Raw genomic sequence first — 22,581 nt, forward strand, 5'->3', positions numbered from 1 at the left:
ATGCGGCATCGACATCGAACGACCGGACTGCATGCATGTTCCTGAGCGCCTCAGTGTCCTGAGTAATATGGCACATGGAACATTTCACCTTATTCTTGCCAGTGTCCTGTCCAACACTTCTGCTTGAAAGTTGCACAGAGCTGTTCAATTTTTCCGAGATTTATAGGTTTTGCTGGAATAGCTCGCAGTAAAATACGTGTTTCATGTTATGAATTGTGTTTGTAGTCATATCATGTGTGCCCCATAAACTATATTTGCCGGCAAAATGGGCGGGGTAAAGCAACAATTATATATTGAATGATGCAGAATATAACTGTTTTTGATTTTAAGTTATCGTAGTCCGTCGCTGTGGCTTACTGGTTAAGGCGTTCTCCCACGGAGCTGGAGAACTGGCTGCGTCAAAAGATTTTAGTTGGTACATGGGGCTCTTTTGCCAACATTACAAACTCGATTCCTTCATCAGCAAAGTTCGAACACAACACTTTTTCATGTATTTTATTTATTTTATTTATGAAAAATGACTTTTTATCTCGTTTTTCTCCCCCAAAAGAGGTTGCCCTTGTTCGCATGTTTCGTCGTGTCCATATATTCTAGTTCCGCTGGCCGATAAGCTAGACCTATCAGGAGTTACGTGATTGTCAACAACTGTTAACTCTTCTTCTTCCAACTTTTCTCCTTCAACGTCAATCGAATATACGGCTGGTTTATTGTGGCCATCCGTCCTACAGCACATGGCACCAAAACCAGATAAGCTTCCTAGAATCAGAACCACACCTACAAATAAGAATTAAATTTCTTTTATAATTTTCTGAAAAGTCGATTACAAAATTACAAACGGTAATCTAAATATGCACGAAACAATATAAATAGAAATACATATTACACGTCTACTAAAAAAAAATCTTAAAAAGAAGAGTAGATACATTGTAATACTCATTAATCTACTGTTTCATAAAAAGAAATCCAATATATTTTGAATATTGTACAAATTATGAAAATATGTAAATTAATTTACAATGACACATTACCTGCTGTTATAAAACTGTATTCATATGATCCCGTCATGCTGTACAAATAACCTAAAACAAACGAAATAGCGTGTCATTTAGTTACGATGTTAATTTGACAACTCGGCATGAAAATTAAACTACAACAGTGCAACTCAAGATTTATTTATAAGGTGTTTTTGTTTTAATCTAATAGGGAGTGCAATACGAAATATATGTGAACAACAAGTGTATAACAGGATCTTTTTTCGAATACATTATTCTTGGTTATGATGAAAATTATTAAATAGTTCGACGAGGCTGTAACCCCAATATCAGTTAATCAGTTTGTCGGAAATTAGCTCATTGAGCTAATGTTCTTTACTATTATATACCCGACTTTAAATAGAAATTATTGTAAATTGCATTCTGAATAAGTTGACTTTTAATGATCTATCAATGACGGTAACTTGAGCCAGATACAGTAATTCAATTGTTGCGTTTTAATGATCGTATCCAGGCGATAACCCCGATATCAATATATCAGTGGCGGTAACCCCGATATCAGTATATCAGTGGCGGTAACCCGATATCAATATATCAGTGGCGGTACCCCCGATATCAATATATCAGTGGCGGTAACCCCGATATCAATATATCAGTGACGGTAAGCCCGATATCAATATATCAGTGACGGTAACCCCGATATCAATATATCAGTGGCGGTAACCCCGATATCAGTATATCAGTGGCGGTAACCCCGATATCAATATATCAGTGGCGGTACCCCCGATATCAATATATCAGTGGCGGTAACCCCGATATCAATATATCAGTGACGGTAAGCCCGATATCAATATATCAGTGACGGTAACCCCGATATCAATATATCAGTGGCGGTAACCCCGATATCAGTATATCAGTGGCGGTAACCCCGATATCAGTAAATCAGTGACGATTCCCCCGATATCAATAAATCAGTGTAACCCCGATATCAGTATATCAGTGGCGGTAGCCCCGATATCAATATATCAGTGGCGGTAACCCCGATATCAATATATCAGTGGCGGTAACCCCGATATCAGTATATCAGTGGCGGTAACCCGATATCAATATATCAGTGGCGTTAGCCCCGATATCAATATATCAGTGACGGTAACCCCGATATCAGAATATCAGTGGCGGTAACCCCGATATCAGTATATCAGTGGCGGTAGCCCCAATATCAATATATCAGTGGCGGTAACCCCGATATCAGTATATCAGTGGCGGTAACCCCGATATCAGAATATCAGTGGCGGTAACCCCGATATCAGTATATCAGTGGCGGTAGCCCCGATATCAATATATCAGTGGCGGTAACACCGATATCAGTATATCAATGGCGGTAACCCCGTTATCAATATATCAGTGGCGGTAACCCCGATATCAGTATATCAGTGGCGGTAACCCCGATATCAGTAAATCAGTGACGATTCCCCCGATATCAATAAATCAGTGACGGTAATCCGACATCAGTTAATCAGTTATTTCGTTTCAATGATCGTGCCTAGGCGGTAACCCAGATATCAGCAAATCAGTTGCGGTAACCTCATGTCAGTAAATCAGAGGCTGTAACCTAGATATCAGAAGATCAGTTCATTCGTTTCAATGATCCCGTTAAGGTGGTAAACAATATATCAGTATATCAGTAGCGATGACTCCGATATCAGAAACTCAGTTGTTTCGTATCAATGATCATGCCTAGGCGGTAACTCCGATAACGATATTTACCTATCAAAACTGGTCCAGTAGATACTCCTATTCCACAGAATAAGTACGCCAATCCATAAGCTTCAGAGAGTTTTGTTATTCCAACAAAGCTCAAGGACAATGGTGTCATCATTGCATTCGGCCATCCGGTAAATAAGCCTAGCTGTGATGTAAAGATATATATACCAGCAACTTCTTTGGAATAAAACATGAATAGTGATGTTGCCACACCAGATATAACAAGAACTAACAAGTGCACATATATGGCTTTGTATTGGCCTTTGGTCACTGTGAAGGAACCTAAAAGTCTTCCGATAGTGTTTGCAACAGAAAATACTATCATAATGAGGCTGATGTCGTGCGATTGTCCTCCTAGTTTGAACACATAATTCGGAAGGTGAACATGAACTGAAGTTAAAGCAAAGTTCCATGCCGAGGTACTCAGAAGAAATAGAAAATATGCCTTATTTGTTAATAGTGAAAAGTCCAAATATGAATTGAAGAGCGATTCAGTCTTTTTTTTTCGAACTAAATTCTTGAGCGCACGAACATCTTGTTCTATCGTTGAAGGCCGACATATCACTCCAACAACACACATTTGTAACTGTACACTGGCCAATATTAGAAAGGCCTGTGATAATCCGAACTTGTCAATCAAGTACAAGCCAAGAGGAGCAGAAACGAACATGGCTACTCCGACAACCAAAAACGCACACGACAAAGCTTGGTTTTGATATCGTTTAAAGTAAAAGCCAAGTGAACAAATGATACCCGACGAAGACATTCCATACCCTGTACCTGGAAGAAAGAACACTCGTTTCATATTTACGTTAGGCCGTAGCAACAAGGAATGCTGCTTACATTATTCTGTAGAAAAAATAGTTACAATAGAATAATTTAAATAATCATACGGTCATGCTATCAGTACTGGAATGTTAAGTTCCAATTATCACGGAATTCAATCGACTTGTTCTATAGTATTAGTTGTCTGCAAAATCAGTCAGTAAACTTTGGATTTCGTATAACGTATCTAAACAAAACGCTTTCCATTTTTAAATCGTTTGTATTTGTGGATTATACGTAAATAATAATAATAATATCTATTATGTATACTTATATATTCAATTTTGCTTTATTGAAATGACACACTGTACTTTTCTTAATCCATACAATAAAATAAATAAGAAGTGGTACGTTGTTGCGTATGATTCATCTAGCTTTGCTCGACTTTGCTTGACCTTGCTTGACTTAGATATTGTGTCATGCAAATATGCCTTACTCTCTTTCTCATAAAGTAACTTGTACCACAACGACATCTTTTAAAAAAAACAACACTATATAAGTGTTGATAAATTGACTTAGTTAAAAATAAAACTGACTTTGCTTGACTTTTTTTAGTAGTACCGGTGCCTCAGATGGGATTTTCCAGCATGACTAAATTTACCGAAAACACATACCCGGTGTGCAAGAAACAACACTACATGTATAACATTTTTTTCATTGCATGTCCTTACTACGTGTTAGCAAATGGCCACATTCTGTGAAAAAAGTTGTTCAACAGAACGTCAGTGTTTACCGACGAGTACTCCAGCTGTGAAGATCACCCAGTCCAGTGATGGGACAAAGGCGCTGGAAGCAAACCCAACGGAGGTGAAAACACCACCAAGAACAATAGAAAACCTGCAGCTGAACAGATTGTTGAGAATTCCCGCCACGGGTCCTGCAAGAAATGATGACCTATGGGTAAAGGTCTATAAGTTTTCAATGTTCATGTAATATATGACTTATTTACCTATAAAATGTTTCGAAATACATTATTGGAAAAATATTGATAAAATCAATAAAACGTCAATCTTGTTAACATTATCCAAAACTAACCAGTTTCATACTTATCGCGGCTAGCGCTAAGGAAACAGTTGTTTACTCTTTGCCAAAAATCTACGAAAGCATACACATATAAACATGATTTATGATTTATGATTTATATATATATATCCGTTTTATTTACAGTTATGTAGGACCATTAGATTGAGATTCATTTGTTATAAAAACACAAATAGCAATAACGATATAATCAGTAACCCTTTTACCTAGAAAACACAGAAGTCCCCCTGCGAAAGCTCCGACCAATGAGGCCTTCACATCAGTCCCTCCATACTTGTCCAGCAAGGCTAGGTACAGGACACCGTTCATATACAGCGTGATGCAGTAAATCATCATGCCCTGGTAAGTAGAAAACTATGACACTCATTTCAGAATAAACAGAAAGTTACTAATAATAGTACTACATATAGAAGTATCTCCTGTCAAGCGCATCGTACCATCAATCAAAAAGTCAATAGTCAGGAACGGAAAATGACCTCTTCGTTAGTTGTTTTCATGCTCTTTTACTGGTAGGACCGATTTTGATGTTAAGTAAATGTGTCAATAATGCACTGACCTTTCCAAGTACCATCGGATCTTAAATTTAAGACATTTACACATTTTTGGTAGTTCGTGCAAATTAAGTTTTTGGCCCCAAAAGCGCCGTTTTCATAATAGCATGTACTTCGGACATAAAAAACTCATAAAAATTAGTAGAGTATAACAGGGTTAACCTTTCCACGCGACGTCAGCTTGAAATAGGTTTCAATGTTGTACCAGGGAGACTCACGTGATAAAAATGCACCAGCCCAACATTATTATTGTAAAATAAAAATATAGGATATGTATATAGACAAAAAACTTTGTGAATAAACAGTTGTATAAACTGATTAAAGAAAAAGGAATATCAAGATGCAAAACGTATGTCTTATACCATTATTATAAACCTTTGGACACATTTAATGGGAAGTTGTACCCAACGTCGTAGACTACATTAAGTTTATTAAAGCTCACAAAAAGGTTTTAAATAAATAGGTAAACTTGAAAATTTAATGACAATTTATTACATATAACAGTTTAAATGATAAAATATAGGAACTGTATGTAACCCAACAATGCAAATACGCATGAACGTATCATTGTCTTATTACCTCCCTTTCTTCAAATTAATATAATTTAGCATTCAATTGAAAAAAAAAAGAAAAAAAAAATAGTGTTAAGAATGTTTGTTTGTTTAAAAATATTTAACGAACTACTGCTTTGTTGAATTACGAAAAGTATTAGCACATAAAGATACGTATAAGGTTCACGCCACATCACTTTAAAACTAATCTGGTAGAGACGTTAAATGGGCACTGGCAGTGTGAGAGTGCCATACACTGGTGCACGTTATAGAACTAGGGTAGCTCTAACAAGGGTTACATTATGTACATGCTCCAAAAACCTAAAATGATCAACCATCTTATCGGAGCACTCGCTTTGCCCGAGTGCGAGTATAAAAAAGTTTACTCACAAAGTCACGTGATATGCAAATTTCGTAGCGGTGTTATGCGTTCTAAATTAATACTAATTTTTCGGTTTTATGGCATGTTTGTAAATTGCGATAAGCGCATTTTTTTAAAGGGGAGGGGGATGTCAAAAAGGTTAAGAGAAATAATTTGGATATGCATACATTTCGATAAATTCACATTTAATACTAAAACATACTGGGAAATGGACTTTAAACATATAAGATTTTTGTGGTTAAACTTAGATAAATAAATGAATATTACAATTACTTACTTCTATGCTAAAGCAGTTAAAATATCTTGAACTTCTAATATGATTTTGAATTTATTTATTATTATTATTATTATTATTATTATTATTATTATTATTATTATTATTTTATATAATTAATTGAAACTATTGCAAAAGACTTCGGTAATACGGGCCCTGTTGTATTTCTAACTTTCCAGTACAGTTTGTTTATTCAGAACATTCTATTCATGCTAATTTTGGATTATTCAATCATGTGAATTTTATTTTAAATATCATAAATGCTCTTTTTTATAATAAATACCATTTCACTTGTTATAACGAGTTTGAATTTATTTCCTCATACATGCTCCTGGGATGGAATTCATAAAACATCTTTAGTCATTTTCGAACTTAAGTCATTTTCCTAGGTTAAGTATATAACTGGTCATATGATATAACCACAGCATTATAACTAAACTATTTTCAATAATTTTATGTAAAACACACAATTTTATGTTAAGAAAAGTCTATAATTGTAAGTATAAAAGCTAATGAGGGCTTCAAATGGTGGCATATAGTTATATGATCGTCCATCCGTTCGACCCAACTGTTTCCGGTCAATATCTGAAGAACGCTTAGGCCCAGGGTTCTCACACTTTGTAGGCATGACCAGTAGATTAAGCCTTTTGATTTTAATGTCAGTTGTCAATTGATCGATGTCGTTTAGGTAGGTAAGTCATGACCATGCTTTGATTTTTAGGGTCAGTGGGTCAAAGTTTAAGGTCATGTTGACATACAGTTGAAAATCAGTTTAAATTCAATGTCTGAAGAACGCTTTAGTCCAGGGACCTAAAACGTGGTAGTACGATTGTTAATAATTAGTATATGAACCATATTAATTTTGAGGTCAGGTGACCAAAGGTCATGCTGAGCTAAAATCTGTTTTCGATCAATATCTGAAGAACGGCCTAAGGTCCTCACACTTTATAGGCAGGTATGTCATGACCATCAGATGAAGGCTTTTGCTTTAGAGGTCAGTGGGTCAAAAGACCAGAACGTTGTGACCATAAGCTGAAAATACGCAGTTTGCAATTGAAACACTCTTAGGCCTAGAGACCTCGACCACGGTAGAAGTTCCTTAAGCATGACCAGTACCCTAACTATTTTGACGTCAGTTGGTCAAGAGTCAAGGTCGTGGTGACCATGAGCTGAAAATCTGATTTCGTTCAATAACTGAAGAATGCTTGTTTCCAGGTACCTCAAACTTGGTGTGCTGGTGAACTACATCTGTTTCCGTTAAGTCATGTTTCAAGAACATTCGCGGCGTCTTTGATGCTTTGCTTGTTCGTCTTGTTAGTCCCTTTAGATTTGTTTGATATGGACATTTGATGCAAACTACTGTTTAATGCCTGCTTTGTGTGTGTGGTTTTTGAAGTAAAATACAGAAAAAGGTGCTGTAGAGAATCACATCCAGACAATCTACAATGATTCTATTTATATTTTGCAAAATGATATACAAGTCAATAACATAGGTACGTTTAAAACAAGGCATTGTTTTTTAAAATCAAATTGCATTCTGACTTTAGATTGTCTCACAAAACATTTATTTATAAATATTATAATTTTGGTTAAATGGTCTACTGCCACTTTTAATTAATTTAAGCACAGGTTAATTAATATCAGTTTAGCCTTACCTTAAAGGTTTTACTTTCCTAATAAATGTTCAGTATCTAACAGTATTACATGAAATAATACCATATAAACAGCAGCCATGACCACCCACGCCCAGCCCCTGTCTATATCGGGCCGAATTTTAGACCGACCATATGGACGAATGATGTGCTCATCCATTGGCCTCTCCATGCCTGCAAACAATAGAAACTAATTCAAACATTGACTTGTAATCGTACATGCTAAGCTTGTTTTACTTCGTGCCTTTTAAGCTGCTTCATTGAAAAAGCCAGGCCCCATATTCACTCATATTTTAGTATAACACTTATAATTACGCAATTTTTAAAGAAACAAAACGTGAGTATGAAGACTATTTAAACCAGCTATTTGAGTTATATATAGCAATTGAAACCAATCATCTGAAAACTGTCAGTACGAAGACGATGAAGACACGTTTGAACGTCATGTCAAGAAACGTGCAAAAAACTACTTCATAGGTGGTTTTAGGTCGTCAATAACTGAAGCAAAAATTGAACACTATATCAATGAAAAGGGGCTTCAAGTGAAATATGTCTCCATATCGGTATCCAGACGACAAAATGTTATCGTTCGCGTTGGAATCGAGGATAATGGAAACGCCGATGACATCCTGGAAGACTTCTTCTTCCCACGAGGAATCGTGTGCCGGCCATGGAGGCCAGCCATCAGGAACCAGAGGTGGAACGAAGACCGCTACACCGGAAACAACAATGAGCCACTAGAACAGTTAGAAAGTGGCGACATAAATGACTTTATACATAACAGGTACCAACCTCTTGACATTGAGTGATCCTGATAAACAACAAATAAGAAAAATCATTCATGTAATTGAGAATAGTTAAAACATATCATGATGGCTACATTAACACATTTCACATTATTTCTTATGGTTATATGCAGTGCAAATAATAGCTTTTTAACACCTGCAACCTGAAATGCGACAGGAATAATGTAGAGTGCAAATTATCTAAGTGACTTTTTAACTGAGCACAATGTAGACATTTGTGGAATAAGTGAGCATTGGCTTTACAGGCAAAAATTGTATTTTATGAACATGATAAATAGCAATTATACTAACATTGCCATAAGTGACCCTGATTTAGATAACCCGAGTAAACGTAAAGTTGGTAAAGGTGGCCTTTGCATATTATGGCATAAAAACTTAGACGAGTATGTATCAGTGCTTAATCTCTAAAATTCCTATGTTATAGGTATTGAATTTGTTATTAGGCCGGAAAATCACTATGACTTAGTGCCCGTTAACTCATTGCCATTATATCTAGGTGCAGAATATTCAAATGTATTGTATACGTCAAAACGTGAAACATTGTTAGATTACATTTTCATTGCGAAAGACTGTATCCCCAATGTAATTTCATGTACAATTGTTGATGACCGTGCTTTAAACGTCTCGTCCCATAGACCTATAATTTGCACAATACGATATTGTTCCACAGGGAATGTTAACGATACAGGTAAAATGCATGCAGGTTCATAAACTGGAAGGGTATTAAAAAACGCCATGTTGATCGGTATACTCGTTATATGGAAAATAACATGTCTTTAAATAGCCTTTTAAATTTGGATGTTTCAAATACGCGTGAAGTAGATGTTTTGTACGATAGTATTGTTAATGTTATTCAGATGGCCAATTCCACTATAATACCAACGCCAACATTTAAACAACATATAAAGCCTTATTGGAACGATAGATTGACAGATATGCACAAATCGATGAAAATACTTAGAAATGAATGGATAAAAAACGGACAGAAAAGAGGTCATGACTGCGAAAGTTACTGCAAATACAAAACTGCAAAATGTAAATTTCGAGCAGCACACCGTGAATGTGCGTTAGATTATAACAAAACAGTTGAAATTGAAATAAATGAGACAGCAGAAATTGATAATGATGCATTTTGGAAATTAATAAACAGACGAAAGAAAAAACCGACGGAAAAAAAACCTTTGAAATGGTTTTTGATGGTATAGAATGCAAAAGCCCTGAGGATATTAACAATGGTTGGAAGATGTACTTTGAAAACTTGTATACTCCTTCAAACTCCAATGCGTTTAATGATAATCATCTTTCAATTATTCAGGAAAAAACTTAAAACGATAAACGAAGTCAATCAAAATAAATACACTGTTATTATATATAATGAAAAACAGAGCGATTTTAAAAAGTGTAAAATGCATTGGTCAATTTGTAACGGAGAAGTAACGGAATCCATAAGCTACAAACACCTTGGAGTATTTTCCGATAAATTTAACGACATAAGCACATCGGTTGACTTTTGTTGTAAAATATTACGTCGCACGTATTTTAGCTTAAATGATTATGGCTTAAATGACAATGCAATGCATCCGCTTGCTATACAAAATTATACCTTAGCACTGTGATCCCGAAGGCCCTCTACGGTTGCGAGTTGTGGAGTGACCTACAGGATCATCATATATTGGCTCTAGAACGAGCCCACAGAGTATGTGTGAAACATATGCAAAATATGCCAGTATATACAAGAGCAGTGATTGCGTTTAGTTGTGCTGGAATCTACTCATTAGAAACATATATAGACAAAAGAAAATTAATATTTTTCGGACAATTGTGCCGTACTGATTACACAAAAAGGTTAAAAAAAACTTATTCCTATTAAGACTATGCAAATTCGAAAGCGAACCAAGTGCAGTAACAGGATTTATTCCAGACATTTACAAAATCTTAGGCAAATATAATCTAATACATGTATTATGCCACTTCCAGAGGGATGCAATTTTTCCGAGTCATGATAGCTGGAGATCTACTGTAAATAAATCTATAAATAATCGTGTTGTAACCAAATACAAAATATCACAGGAAAACGATGTGAACCTACGATTATTTAAGTATATCCATTGTGAATATGAACCTTGTTTAATCTGGCAGTTTAGTAACATGTATAGAGACCAGCTGAAAAATATAGGACTGCTATACTGATTATTAGTAAACATTTTTCAAGAGGTGTTGTGTCCAAATGCCAAGAATGTGAAATAATAACAGAACAAATGGTTTTGCACAAAATAATGTTTTTAAAATCTCGAGCGCTTCTAGAGACGATTTATGGGTAGCGTTATGTAAATGTCTTAGTGCCAAAGTTTTCCTTGAGTTCAGTCATCTTAAACCCGATGAGCAATTAATCGAACTTTTAACTGGTTTTCCGCAGCTATCTATAGAGGACACAGTTAGAGTCAAGGCTTTCAAAGCGGCACTGAAGTACATTAGAATCATGTATAAATACGGATACAACAAATAATAACTCCCGTGATTATGACTTTCGGTTTTCGTCGTTTAGGTTATTTTGGGCTAGCACGGTAGAAATTCAAAAATATAATTCAAAATATAAACAAGAAATTATAATTATAATATATGTAAACAAATTAATAACAATAAGACGTCGTACAATGGGGAAAGGTAAATGAAATTACAAAACTATGTCTCATTCACTGTATTAGTACATAGTTATCATACAGTATTACTAGATGTATTATTTATAGTTATCCTTACTATCTGATATATTTGTTTGTTGTATATAATTTATGTAAATTTTTGTTCAATATGTTTCCTTTTTTTTTGGTATTATGTTCTGTTTATAATGTGTCATGTCTCTTCATATCGGAGGAAATAAAGAATCTCTCTCTCTCTCTCACCATTATCACATTATATACTCAACTCATTTTACCACATTAACGCATAGCATGATTTAAAACATATGTTTAATTTTCTAAAAAGTTCATTACCTTAGATGCTGTTGGTAACAATATTTGGCCAATATTCTAAAACAAATATATATTATAGAGCAAAATTTGCAAATTTTTACTTGACTCGTATTTATTATTTTTGATCATATTCCGTAGAATATTGAGCATTTATATTTATCAACATAATATATAAGAGATAATGCTTTAAAAAATGTTGAAACATAAGTTGAGATTGAGAAATGACTTGATTTTTTTCGTGGAATTGTTTTTATGCGGCGTTATTCTTACTACATTACTAAAAACTCGCAACTAACGGGGATCTATTTTATTATTCATCTCCATCATAATGGTACTGAATAAAGGTATGACAAATTACCTAACAGATGATTCCAGACTTATCAATTCATCTTTAGCTCGATCAGTACTTCAATTTGATTAGTTTCTGAAACATTCAAGATATGATCATCTGCAGAATATTTGCACAGCTGACTGCACTTGATGTGAGCCGTGGTTAGGGAAAGAAACAAAGAAATAATTGGAAGGTGCTAGCCTATTACGCAAAAACCATTTTAAATCAAATTATACACAGTAACATGAACAAAGAGTTTTGTCAACGTATTTTATCAATGAATTTGTATGCTAAGTTGACACAGCTACTTTATTTTAAATGACGAAGAAAGCGTTCATGAACATTTCTAATAAGAACGTGTTTTGCTTTGCGCGGCAACCGTGTATGTTTTACCAGTCCTCGCTAAGCACCCATCTCCGGTTGGTGTGCCAATAAATGTATTGTGAAGATGCTCGAAGTAATTGTTCATCACTCCATCCGCATAATAATGATAACAAGAAAGACCATTGATGCAAAGCATCAAAGGGCGCCGTTTAATAGTTTATGCACTTGTTATATGTTGAAAAACAAGGAATGTCAAGGCCAACAAGCATATTATGGTGCATTGAACCGCATCTATGAAATTCTCAAAATATTTGTAGTATTCTGCATGACAACATAGGCAAAAGCATTGAAATTGAAAATTTTCAAGTTGAACATTTCATTAGGGGTGGGGTACATTAATGAACACGACAGAATTAGGGTGCTTGTGCACTATACTTTTTGTCATTGCCACATACCCATATACCAAGTTTTATTTCAATACCATAAGTAGTTTTAAAGTAATGCTCTGGTCAAGAAAAAGCGGCAAAGGGCAAAAATTATGTAATTAGCTTAAAAACAGCTATAGTCATTGTGCACTGCACTTCCTCTCGTTGTGCTAAAGACCATTGAATGATGTTTAATGAAATTCCAAAAAAGTAGTTTTCTAGTTATGCTCCGGACAGGAAAAGATACAAAGGGAATAACTCTTGCAATACGCTGAAATAGAGTTATTGTTCATGTACACTGCAGTTCTAATCATATAGGGGGAGGGGGCAAGGTCACCATGCTGGAATGACAACTTGTAGGGAAGAATAAGTGATATGAAATAACAATTTAACAATTTGTGTAGTACTTTAATAAACATTATCATTTCGTCCGAAAGTTGCAAACATAAATAGAACATAATTATTGAACTGTAAAGTTGCAAACATAAATAGAACATAATTATTGAACTGTTATATAAAAAGTGAACATTGTTTACTAGATGAAATGCATTTATAACATAACATGCCTTGTTTTTAGCTGTTTAATAATACTAAAATGTAAAGTAAAATTGCATAAAAATCTAGTCAATGGAGTTATTATGTTAACTTCTTCATTTACATAGTAAAGAAGAGTTGAAAATGGATGTTTTAGTTGATATTAACACAAAAACAGCATGTGTCTTATTGGACAATGGCATTTTTTTTCAAATATGATAAAAAACGCATTCAAACTGAATATGTATCAGACTATGTATGAAAGAAATGATACTGTTTCTATTTTTCACAAAGGTTTTGAAATACAACAATGCACATATAAGCATAAATAGGCCAAATATCCAAAAAAAAAATAAAAAAAAATAGTAAACAATGTGTGAAAGTGATACTGAACACTTAAAACAATTTCTTTGTGCATTAAATGAATACGAGAAAAGCAATACTAAATCAAGTTCAAAATGTATAATAACATGAAGAACACCCCTTTATGAATATCTTCATAACAAATCAGAGTACATGTAAACAATAATCATTTATATCATTAGTATCAAATGTGTCTAGTTTAAAGTGTGTTTTCATTTGCATTAAATTACATTGTAATATATACCAGGAAAGCAATTATAAAAATCCTTAAATGTATAAGAAACTGAAGACAACAAAGAATAACACCCATTTATGAATATCTCCAAAACAAATCAGAGTTCACCTATATATAAAACAATAATCAATCATATAATTAGTATCAAATGTGTTTAGTTTTTGTGTGTCTGTTCATTATCTTTAAATGAGCATCTTTAAAGTGAAACTCTTATTTGAAATCAATACATATAATTGTATTTATAACACACATCAAATTGAATGAAAAAACAATAACTACTTACTAAATAATGCATTTACTGAAATATTGTTTACTGATAACAAGCTTGTGACCCTGTTTATAATAGCAGAAAGCATGACAAATATTAAATGATTGGTGATTGCTAAAAGATTTACTGTGGTCTACTATAGCATCACAAGGCAGAAATACCATGTTTTATGTTCATTCTCATTAGCAAATTGAACTCAAGATCCTTCATTAGAAACATTGTTGTTGACATCTATCAACCCATTTAAAAAAAAATCAAAACAATAATACAATAATATTAATTGTGATAAGTCTTATTTGGGAGTAAGAGTGCATCTTTAAAAATAGTGTGTGTTTTTTAACTTAAATATGTAACAATTCAATTTGACAAATGAGACAAAAGTTAGAAAATAGAAGTAGTAATTGTACATAATACAAAACAACAAATTTTTTTTGACAAAGCTCAATATAACAGGAAATCTATATGAAAACACAAATCCTTAAAGGCCATAATTATTTAAACTGAATTAAGGTATAAGTAATACACACTTTTATAAAGCTTTTACCGACAACATAGCTATTATCATGGTACACTATGGGACTTTTATCCAAATTTTGAAGATTTTTTACTGTGAATTAAAAATATTTTGTCTATATTTGATTTTTTTCCACATTATCAGAGATTATGAAATAAACACAACAGTTTCTGGTAAAATAAACTTCAGTTAACAGAAAAATTAAGTTCAACCGAACATATTGATACACATGGAAAAAAATCATTTTGATTGATCTTGTGAGTCTTCGGAACAGAGCAGTATTTTGATGTTTGAAAATATATAGCAGTTTTATAAATTCATAAAAAATAGTTAATAACAAGACAACCTGCTGAAATCATTTTAAATATTTTCTATTATGTCTAATGAACAATTTAATAGACAATTTATGATAGTTTACCGTTCAGTTTTGAAGGAAATATACATAATGTCATGTAACTATACATTTTTATAACTAATAAAATGCTTAAAAATCAACCTTTTTCTTGTAAAAAGCTTAATTGGACTTATTCATAAAATGTAATCATTCAAATAAATGAATTTTACTTGTGATACTAACTCAAAATTCAGATTTAAAAACAATGAATGTACTTTTAAATTAAAATATGTAAAGAAACAAGAACACTAAGTAGGCGGTAATGCCCCTCCAAAAATGTCAGAGTGAAAGTTCTCAACTAATGTCTTTTTAATATTGTAACATGTAAACAGTCTCTGTTGGTAATCGATGTCTATTTGTTTTATTTAGTCAATGGTATTCTAACATTTAGAATTTTTCACAATAATTCTTCACTCTTCAACATTTGAAGTTTGGTTTGTTCCCATGCGTTTAATACTTGTAGTGTGTGCACAGATGAAAATTACTCAATGCTGAGTCAATGCTGATTTGGTTTTCATGCCCCTTCAGGTTCTTTACCCATCTAGAATGTTTAGTGCTGTAAAAGAAAAAAAAAGTACTTTCTAACTAATTTGTATAGAATAAATACTGCCATACATATACAAAATAAAATATAAACAGTTTAATATTTCTCAACATTATTTAAAAACAACAACAATAAGCTGATACATACATGTATATAATATAAAGAAAATTACTAAATTTATCAATAAAATTCATCATCACCACCACCACCACCACCACTGGATTATTGAAAACAGTGAGTTTATAAAACAACAAACACCAACTCAAATATGTTTTATATGAAATACTCACATCATCTCTATCAGATGTGACTGGCTTGTGGATAGACATAGATGTCAAATCTGTCTCAATGATCCAACAAAGTATTCAATGCAGGCTGGAATTCTTCATATAATAGTAATATTCAGTCCTTTTCCTGCCTGAAAGAAATTAGACTTCTGATTATCAACCAACAGAAACTACAACCGTAGAATACAAATGCACATACATGTATTAATTATACATTCTGCACTAATATCCGTTTTAGCCAAGAGTAAGGGTTGGTAGGCACAAATGTGTAGTTGTTGTGCATTTGGTTGATAATGATTCACAACAGTATGGCGTTCAACGAGACCTACACCAAGCAAATGAATGTAGCTTGTGTCCAAGCTGTTGTGGCTTCCAGCCCGAAACCATGTACTGTACATCTTTTAATACAGGTTTATTTTGAAAATATGCAGTTTGTAAACAAATAATGGGTATTTTTAAGTCTAATATTTTTCTAAGATAAAACAATCAAATAAAAGATTACATACTCATATCATATACATAAATGATGTACTTATGTACATTTTAAAATATGTAACATGTACATAATGCACCAGTCAATTGTAACCACGGCCCCCCAGGTCTGGGGATATGCCGGGGAAAGCCGGGGAAATGGGCTGTGTTTTTACCTTTCAGGTGGCCTCGCAGTGCCGGGTGAATGCGGTGGTTTTGTCTTTGAGCAAAATATAGCAGGGTATGTCTTACCTAGGCTTCCTGGGGTACGGGGCATATGGCGAGGATTTGACCATCAGTTCGTCCCCGCAGGACGAGGATTTTACCCGGGGTTGGCTGGACAGAAAGTCAAAGTCCCAGCTATTCCTCGGACCTGGGGGGGGGGGGGGGGGGGCGTGGTTACAATTGACTGGTGCATTATAAGTAGATGTAAAGTATGTAACATGTATATTTATAGAACATGTAGAAATATTAAAATGCTGTCTTAACATTTAGCAAATAAAAAATGATTTAAGAATTCCAGGGAAATTAAAAAACAAACATTTTTGAACACATAAACTTCCACAACTACTCAAGGATGCTTACATGAATAGCCCTTTGATACGAATATCCCAGTTCCATGCTGATTGTTGACATTAGTTTTTTCGACAGAAAATCTTCTCTTACGCGTATAATTCACTTATAATCCATGTTTTACTGTAATGACTCAAATTGTTAGATGTATCGTAATCAACTGTCAGTGTGCACTTTTAGTGTTTACTTATTTTAAACGAATATTCATGACAAAACTTCACCGAGTTTCCAACTATAAATCGACGATGTAGAAATACCATTATTGACCTATGAATAGCGGGGAAATACCTTCTGGTTCTTAAAATAGCAACATCCGGATATGTGTTGTGTTCTAAAAATAAAACAACTCTGGGGCAATCGTAATAAAATTTTACTAATGTCACCTTCAACACATTAACAAATAAAGTTAGGTGAACATTTAATTCCAATATCGATTTAATTAAAGAAAACAGCTTACCTCTTGGTTTATTAATGCAGTAAACATAATAAAACAACATAAAACATAATTATTCCCATTCACATAATTACCGGTCCACACATTTTACATTTCATTCGGAACTCCTCTGAATATTTACATTTCCGGCACATGATATTACAGTTAACCAATCGGAAAACGTAAACGAAACGGGAACAGTTATTAAACTTATTTGTCGTTCTTCCGATATAATATTTTGAAGATAAATTGAAGACAATCTATTCAACCATAAATAGCATTTTTAACACCCATGCAATCGCCATCCATTTGCATTTTTTAATCATAATAAAATAACAGTAAAATCCAACTGTCAATCAACTTAAAAACCGCTCCTACCACTAACTAAAATAAATTCCCATTCCATAATAGGCGCGCACTCCAGTGCGGCGCCAATAATTAATTATGCAATAAAATGTTATAATAATCAATATTTCATAGAGAGTTATTTCTGATCATCTGTCCAACATTTACCAAGCATAATATCAGTGTGTCTTTTATTAATAGTATTACGAAAACTTGCTTCGAATCACTTTCTGGTATTCAACTACCATTTCAATTTTGGGAAGTCATATGAGAACAACTGGACATTAATAGTCTTACTTCCAGCTCCAGATAATCAACGTCTACAACAATGAGGCTATGGAAGCAAGTACGTGCCCCGTGACCGCCTTGTAAATATCGGACACAAAACAAGGATTAGGCGAGGTCCGGACCATTTAGTCGAGTATTTAGACCAGACAAGTTCGTGTTCGGACAGAGTGGCTCTGGCAAGAACTTGTCCAAAGATCACTACAGAGAGTACAAGTGGTTTTGTGTGATGACACAGTGAGTAAAAGAAGGTGCTGTAAGATGACACAATGAGTAAAAGAAGGTGCTGTAAGAGGACAACGTGAGTACAAGTGGTTTTGTGTGATGACACAGTGAGCAAAAGAAAGTGCTGTAAGATGACACAGTGAGTACAAGAAGGTGTTGTAAGAGGACACAGTGAGTAAAAGAAGGTGCTGTAAGATGACACAGTGAGTAAAAGAAGGTGCTGTTAGATGACACAGTGAGTACAAGAAGGTGCTGTAAGATGACACAGTGAATACAAATAGGTGTTGTATGATGACACATGACAGAGTGAGTACAAATAGGTGTTATATGATGACACAATGAGTACAAGAAGGTGTTGTAAAATGACAGAGTGAGTACAAATAGGTGTTGTAAGATGACACAGTGAATACAAATAGGTGTTGTATGATGGCACAGTGAGTACAAATAGGTGTTGTAAGATGACACAGTGAATACAAATAGGTGTTGTATGATGACACATGACAGAGTGAGTACAAATAGGTGTTATATGATGACACAATGAGTACAAGAAGGTGTTGTAAAATGACACAGTGAGTACAAATAGGTGTTGTAAGATGACACAGTGAATACAAATAGGTGTTGTATGATGACACAGTGAGTACAAATAGGTGTTGTAAGATGACACAGTGAATACAAATAGGTGTTGTATGATGGCACAGTGAGTACAAATAGGTGTTGTAAGATGACACAGTGAGTACAAATAGGTGTTGTAAGATGACACAGTGAGTACAAATAGGTGTTGTATGATGGCACAGTGAGTACAAATAGGTGTTGTAAGATGACACAGTGAATACAAATAGGTGTTGTATGATGGCACAGTGAGTACAAATAGGTGTTGTATGATGGCACAGTGAGTACAAATAGGTGTTGTAAGATAACACAGTGAGTACAAATAGGTGTTGTAAGATAACACAGTGAGTACAAATAGGTGTTGTATGATGGCACAGTGAGTACAAATAGGTGTTGTATGATGGCACAGTGAGTACAAATAGGTGTTGTATGATGGCACAGTGAGTACAAATAGGTGTTGTATGATGGCACAGTGAGTACAAAAAGGTGTTGTAAGATAACACAGTGAGTACAAATAGGTGTTGTAAGATAACACAGTGAGTACAAATAGGTGTTATATGATGGCACAGTGAGTACAAATAGGTGTTGTATGATGGCACAGTGAGTACAAATAGGTGTTGTATGATGGCACAGTCAGTACAAATAGGTGTTGTATGATGGCACAGTGAGTACAAATAGGTGTTGTATGATGGCACAGTGAGTACAAATAGGTGTTGTATGATGGCACAGTGAGTACAAATAAGTGTTGTATGATGGCACAGTGAGTACAAATAGGTGTTATATGATGGCACAGTGAGTACAAATAGGTGTTGTATGATGGCACAGTGAATACAAATAGGTGTTGTAAGATAACACAGTGAGTACAAATAGGTGTTGTAAGATGGCACAGTGAGTACAAATAGGTGTTGTATGATGGCACAGTGAGTACAAATAGGTGTTGTAAGATAACACAGTGAGTACAAATAGGTGTTGTAAGATAACACAGTGAGTACAAATAGGTGTTGTATGATGGCACAATGAGTACAAATAGGTGTTGTAAGATAACACAGTGAGTACAAATAGGTGTTGTATGATGGCACAGTGAGTACAAATAGGTGTTGTAAGATAACACAGTGTGTACAAATATGTGTTGTATGATAACACAGTGAGTACAAATAGGTGTTGTAAGATAACACAGTGAGTACAAATAGGTGTTATATGATGACACAGTGAGTACAAGAAGGTGCTGTAAGATTACACAGTGAGTAAACGTAGGTGTTTTAAGATGACACAGTGAGTACAAAAATATACTGTAAGATGGCTAAGCGAGTACAAGCAGGTGTTTTAGGATGACACTGTGTGTACAAGTGGTTGCTGTAAGATGACACAGTGAGTACAGGTGGGTGTTGCAAGTTGACACAGTGAGTACAAGTGGTTGCTGTAAGATGACACAGTGAGTACAGGTGGGTGTTGCAAGATGACACAGTGAATACAAGAAGGTGTTGTATGATACCAAAGGGAGTACGATTTTGTAAGATTATTCAGTGAGTACAAGTGGGCGTTGTTAGATGACACAGTGAGTACAAGTGGGCATTGTAAGATGACGCAGTGAGTACTAGTGGGTGTTGTAAGATGACACAATGAGTAAAAAAGGTGTTGTAAGATGACACACGGAGTACAAGAAGGTGGTGAGAGATGACACCGTGAGTAGAAGAGGGTGTTGAATGATGACACTGTGAGTAAACGTGGTTGTTGTAAAGTGACACAGTGGCCTCAAGGTGTTATAAGATGACACAGTGAGTACAAACACGTGTTGTATGATACCACAGTGAGTACAACTGGGTGTTGTAAGATGACACAGTGAGTACAAACACGTGTTGTATGATACCACAGTGAGAACAAGTGGGTGTTGTAAAATGACACAGTGATTTGAAGAAGGTTTTGTAAGATGACAAAGTGAGTACAAACAGGTGTTGTATTATACCACAGTGAGAACAAGTTGGTGTTGTAAAATGACACAGTGATTTCAAGAAGGTGTTGTATGATGACACAGTGAGTAAACGAAAGTGTTGTAAGATGACAAACGAATACAAGATGGTGGTGACAGATGACACAGTGAGTTGAATAGGGTGTTGTATGATGACACAGTGAGTAAACGTGGTTGTTGTAAAGTGACACAGTGGCTTCAAGGTGTTATAAGAGGGCACAGTGAGTAAAATAGGTGTTGTTTGATATCACAGTGAGTACAAGTTGGTGTTGTAAGATGACACAGTGAATACACACAGGTTGTGTATGATATCACAGTGAGAATAAGTGGGTGTTGTAAAGTAAGGCAGTGATTTCAAGAAGGTGTTGCATGATAACACAGTGAGTACAAGAAGTTGTTGTAAGATAACACAGTGAGTACAAGTGGGTGTTGTAAGATAACACAGTGAGTACAAGTGGGTGTTGTAAGATAACACAGTGAGTACAAGTGGGTGTTGTAAGATAACACAGTGAGTACAAGTGGGTGTTGTAAGATAACACAGTGAGTACAAGAAGTTGTTGTAAGATAACACAGTGAGTACAAGTGGGTGTTGTAAGATAACACAGTGAGTACAAGTGGGTGTTGTAAGATAACACAGTAAGTACAAGTGGGTGTTGTAATATAACACAGTGAGTACAAGTGGTTGTTGTAAGATAACACAGTGAGTACAAGGAGGTGTTGTAAGATGACACAGTGAGTACAAGGAGTTGTTGTAAGATGACACAGTGAGTACAAGAAGGTTTGATTTTTCAATATATGGCGACTCGTGTAATTTCCTATATGTTTTTTTAATATTCAAGCAAAAGACGCTATTATTTTCACATATTTCGGAAGAAAACATACCAGTTTGTGTATAGATATCCTTTTTCCTCCACAAATTTACAAGTAAATATACAACACGCCTTCCATGGTCGTAACATGATTTAAATGTAAATCGATCAGCGATACCATATCATTTTAAGAGGAAAATAAACATGTCGTTTTGTTCATTCAACCTTAGCGCGACAGCTGTATTCATAAGTCGGGATATTTTAAATGCGCCTTTTTGGATTAAGGAGTGTTAAATAGAAACAGTCTTACGATGATCTCCATGGCAAGTATACACTTTTGGAGTCTTAAATCAGTGACCCATTATAAAGAAATAAAAACAACGTTATGAAAGGTACTGAGATACCTTTAATATTGGTTGTGCAATACCCAATCCAACAGTTCTATACTTTTGAATGACTCACGTATAACCAGGTTTAATCCAAGCACTTTATACCACTACATTACATTAACTTAAAACATAATGATATTCTGAATGCTCTTCTTTAACTTTAAGTTGTATTCAGTTTACTCGCATACCGTACGCATATTACACATGTGAAGAGGCATTGGAAACCAAACTATAGGCATTTATTGGCGATAATATCCAGGGGCGTAACTGAGTCATTTTGAAGTGTACTCCAATACTAGGGGGGTCCGTGGGCATGCCTCCCTGGAAAAATTGTTTATGAAAGGAAGCGATTTACTGGCATTTCGTGACTATCCAGGGGCTATATTAACGACATATTTCGGTGCAAAAAAAAAACAGATTGATTAAATGTTAATATACTGTTTCTCTGAT

The 22,581-nt window shown here is 34.6% G+C and overlaps 1 protein-coding gene across 1 annotated transcript; it reads right to left on the reverse strand.

Moving 5' to 3' along the window:
• Positions 1–508: 508 nt before the first annotated feature.
• Positions 509–22,073, reverse strand: LOC128219281 (monocarboxylate transporter 4-like). The gene is made up of 7 exons (XM_052927093.1): positions 22,053–22,073; positions 8,097–8,206; positions 4,829–4,961; positions 4,315–4,458; positions 2,760–3,536; positions 1,029–1,079; positions 509–774 (listed from the first exon to the last, which is right to left on the reverse strand). Exons 2-7 carry the CDS (start codon positions 8,202–8,204, stop codon positions 509–511), a joined length of 1,479 nt encoding a protein of 492 aa, XP_052783053.1. The 5' UTR covers positions 8,205–8,206; positions 22,053–22,073.
• Positions 22,074–22,581: the final 508 nt, after the last annotated feature.

Source organism: Mya arenaria, chromosome 15 (assembly GCF_026914265.1).
Source record: "Mya arenaria isolate MELC-2E11 chromosome 15, ASM2691426v1".
Taxonomy (NCBI): domain Eukaryota; kingdom Metazoa; phylum Mollusca; class Bivalvia; order Myida; family Myidae; genus Mya; species Mya arenaria.

Bases quoted from the DNA above. Each gene is read 5' to 3' on its own strand.
- LOC128219281 (XM_052927093.1), bottom strand. From the start codon at position 8,204: ATGGAGAGGCCAATGGATGAGCACATCATTCGTCCATATGGTCGGTCT. The intron at 4,962-8,096 runs GTATTATTTCAT...TCTACTTACCAG, and splicing joins TCATGGCTGCTGTTTATATG to GGCATGATGATTTACTGCAT. The intron at 3,537-4,314 runs GTAAACACTGAC...TCTTTCTTCCAG, and splicing joins CACAGCTGGAGTACTCGTCG to GTACAGGGTATGGAATGTCT.